Source organism: Buceros rhinoceros, unplaced genomic scaffold (genome assembly GCF_000710305.1).
Source record: "Buceros rhinoceros silvestris isolate BGI_N320 unplaced genomic scaffold, ASM71030v1 scaffold48052, whole genome shotgun sequence".
NCBI lineage: Eukaryota > Metazoa > Chordata > Aves > Bucerotiformes > Bucerotidae > Buceros > Buceros rhinoceros.
This window is the reverse complement of record NW_010398036.1, coordinates 1-3,046: the sequence shown is the minus strand read 5'-3', so window position 1 is coordinate 3,046 and position 3,046 is coordinate 1. Positions and strand designations below refer to the sequence as shown.

General features: G+C 54.4%; 1 protein-coding gene across 1 annotated transcript; it reads left to right on the top strand.

The window, feature by feature from the left end:
- The first annotated feature begins 188 nt into the window (after nt 1–188).
- On the top strand, nt 189–1,247 carry LOC104488372 (G-protein coupled receptor 183-like). Its single transcript, XM_010130925.1, has one exon. The coding sequence runs from the start codon at nt 189–191 to the stop codon at nt 1,245–1,247; it is 1,059 nt and encodes a 352-aa protein (XP_010129227.1).
- Nucleotides 1,248–3,046: the final 1,799 nt, after the last annotated feature.

Here is a 3,046-nt window from a genome sequence, read left to right as displayed (position 1 = left end):
GAGCTGTGTGCTGCCGGGTTGGGGGGGCTGGGGCGGGGGACGGGGGTTGGCAGGGAGCAGGGGACAGGCCTTTTGCTTTGTGATGGGGGCTGGCCCTAGGGGTGCCACTCCCGTTATCGACAAGCTGCAAGTTTCATGTCTGTTCTTATTCCAAGGGAGAGGGCAAGAGCTTGTGAGGCACCACGGAAATGGCTGTTTCGGAGGCTGTGTTCCCGCCCACCAACCTCACCTCCAGCAACCAGAGTAGCTGCAACGTGCACAACCACCACTTCTCTGCCAAAGTCACCTTCTCTCTCTTCTACACCGCCCTGCTGGTGTTCGGCGCCTGTGGGAACATCCTGGCCCTCTGCATCACATTCCAGCGCAGGAAGAAGAAACTCAACTCCACTGACCTCTACCTGGTGAACCTGGCTCTCTCCGATGCCCTCTTCACCCTGGCACTGCCGGGCAGGATCGCCTACTACATATTGGAGTTTGACTGGCCCTTTGGGGACTGGTTCTGCAGGGCCACAGCCTTCATTTTCTACATGAACACTTACGTGGGCATCTACTTCATGACCTGCGTAAGTGTGGACCGCTACATTGCCGTGGTGCGCACCAGACACCCTGGCAGGATCCGGAAGATGAGCCGTGCCAGGGGTGTTTGTGTTTTCATCTGGTCCTTGGTGTTCCTGCAGACAGCGCCACTGCTTCTGCGGCCCATGACGCGGAGGATGGGGGACAAGCTGACATGCATGGAGTACTTCAACTTCGAGGAGATTCCCAAGTTGCCGTACCTGCTCCTGGGGGCCTGCGTGCTCGGCTTCTTCCTACCTGTGGGCATCATCTTGGTGTGCTATGTGAGGATCAACCTCAAGCTTTGCCAGACGGCCAAGGAGAACCCATTGACAGTGAAGAATGGGCACCATCGCCGGGCCTTCACTGTCATCCTGGTGGTACTGCTGGCTGTTCTGCTCTGCTTCAGTCCCTATCACCTCAACATTGTCCAGTTCATGGTCAGGAAGATCCTCTACCAGCCATCCTGCCTTGAGCAGCAAGCCTTCAAGATGTCCCTGCAAGTCACTGTGGCGTTCATGAACCTCAACTGCTGCATTGACCCCATAATCTACTTCTTTGCCTTCCGAGGATACAAGACCAGGCTGCTCCGCATCTTCAAGAACAGTGGTTCTATGGTCACCTCTTCCACTGCCAAGACACCGTCCGAAAGCAACAGCAACAGCCAGCCTCCTGGCTCCGTCTCTGTCTAGCAGCATGATCCCCTCCCTTTTGCTCTGGCCTGCAGCTTCTGGACCACCCCTAACAGCAGGAGCTGGAGCTGGGCTGCAGAAAAGCACCTCTAACACACTCCATCACTTCCCTGCCTGGAGCTGGGGGCTCTCGCAAAGCCAGCCTGGCAGAGACACAGCCCTGCCTGGCTCTGCACGCCTGGCTCTGTGCTCAGCACTGCTGGACCTGCATCCTGGAGCAGAGAGAGGCCTGTTTTCATCCCAGCCCCGCAGGAGGCAGCCCGTGCAACCGCTCCAAACTGTGGCAAATACAGCTGGGGGGTTCCCAGCACCGCACCGTGTCACCCTCCCATAGCTGTCCTGCATCTCCTGCAGGGCCAGTGACTAATGGTAACCACCATGGCTGTCTCTGCCCCCTTCCCAGATCGCTGGGGCAGCATCCCCACAGGCCTTGGGGTAGCCGGCATGGAGCACACGGACTCAGGGCATTTCAAGAAAAGGCTGGGATGTTCCTTCCATGAAGAAAGTCACCTACAGCTTCTCCCCAGCACTGACAAACAGCAGCTCCACTTTCCGCCTGCCCAGCATCTCACTCTTGCACCCAGGCACTGCAAGACACTGCACAGGGCAAGTGGGGTGTGTGGGAGCTGCTGGAAAGGCTGCTCTTCAAGGGAGAGGTGCGAGGACATGTACTTGCAGAGCTCCAAGGAGTGCTGCTGCCTGTGTCTGCCACTCGGGTGGGTGCTCATTCCCCAGGGTGTCCTTCCTTATTCACAGCTGGGACACTCCACCAGAAAGGGGATGCTGGGGCTGGCTGGTTCACACCAGGGCGCACTCACTGCAGAAACCTTCCTACCCCTTCTTAACTGGAAAGGAGTGGAGCAAAGGGGACAAGGGGATGAGGACTGAGGATGGCCTTATGTGACCTTGACTGACCTTTGCTTGAACCTGGCTTAAACTGGATGAGTCTGAGAGCCTTGCTAAGGGCAGGTTACATGTTACGGAGTGAGAGGAGGGGCCCTGAAATGTCGGGTTCTCACCGACGTTTGAGTCTGTGCGATGAGGAGCAGGTGCAGGCTCTTTTCTGGACTGTGATAAAAAAACCCCATATGTAGGATTTTACAGTTCCTGGGATGGCTGGTCTTCTCTTTGAGGTTGAAATGGACACAGACACACACAGAGACATGAAAAGGAAAAACAAGCTTTGTTTTTCTGAAAAGTAAACCTGAAGAAGTTCCCTTAATGGACACATTTGATTAATACAAATCATTCTTTAAGGTAATAACCTTTCCTTATGGCTAGAAAGTTAATAATAGTAATGTGCAGCCTTTTATGATGTTAAATGTGCACGAATGAGCTTTCGGATGATGATGGTTTTACTTATGGTACAGCTAACCCTAGCATCCTGAAGGCTGACTGAGAAGGATGCCTAAAACAGTTCAGGTGAGAAAGGGACTCCAGTAGGTCCTCTCAGGAGGCTATCTGAGCCCTCCTCCAAGCAGGTCTAACCTCAGTGCTGGCCTTCAGTGAACCTGTCACCTAAAACGCATGTTACAAGGAAGAGCTGGTATGTGATCATATACAGACATCAGTGGTTTGAACACCCTAAAGGGGCCTGGCCAGGCTGGTACTTGCTGTACAGTTATGCTGCCCTATGAACTTTTCAAAGACATGTTGGCTGGAAGAGACCTCTCTGCATCACCTGGCTGCTTGAAAGTGGAGCATTTCGCTAAAACTGAAGAGAAGCCGCACACAGCGTTGTGCCTAGAGGAACGATAACTCTTTTTCTTCTCTTCATGCGCCCGCCCGGCCCGAGCTCC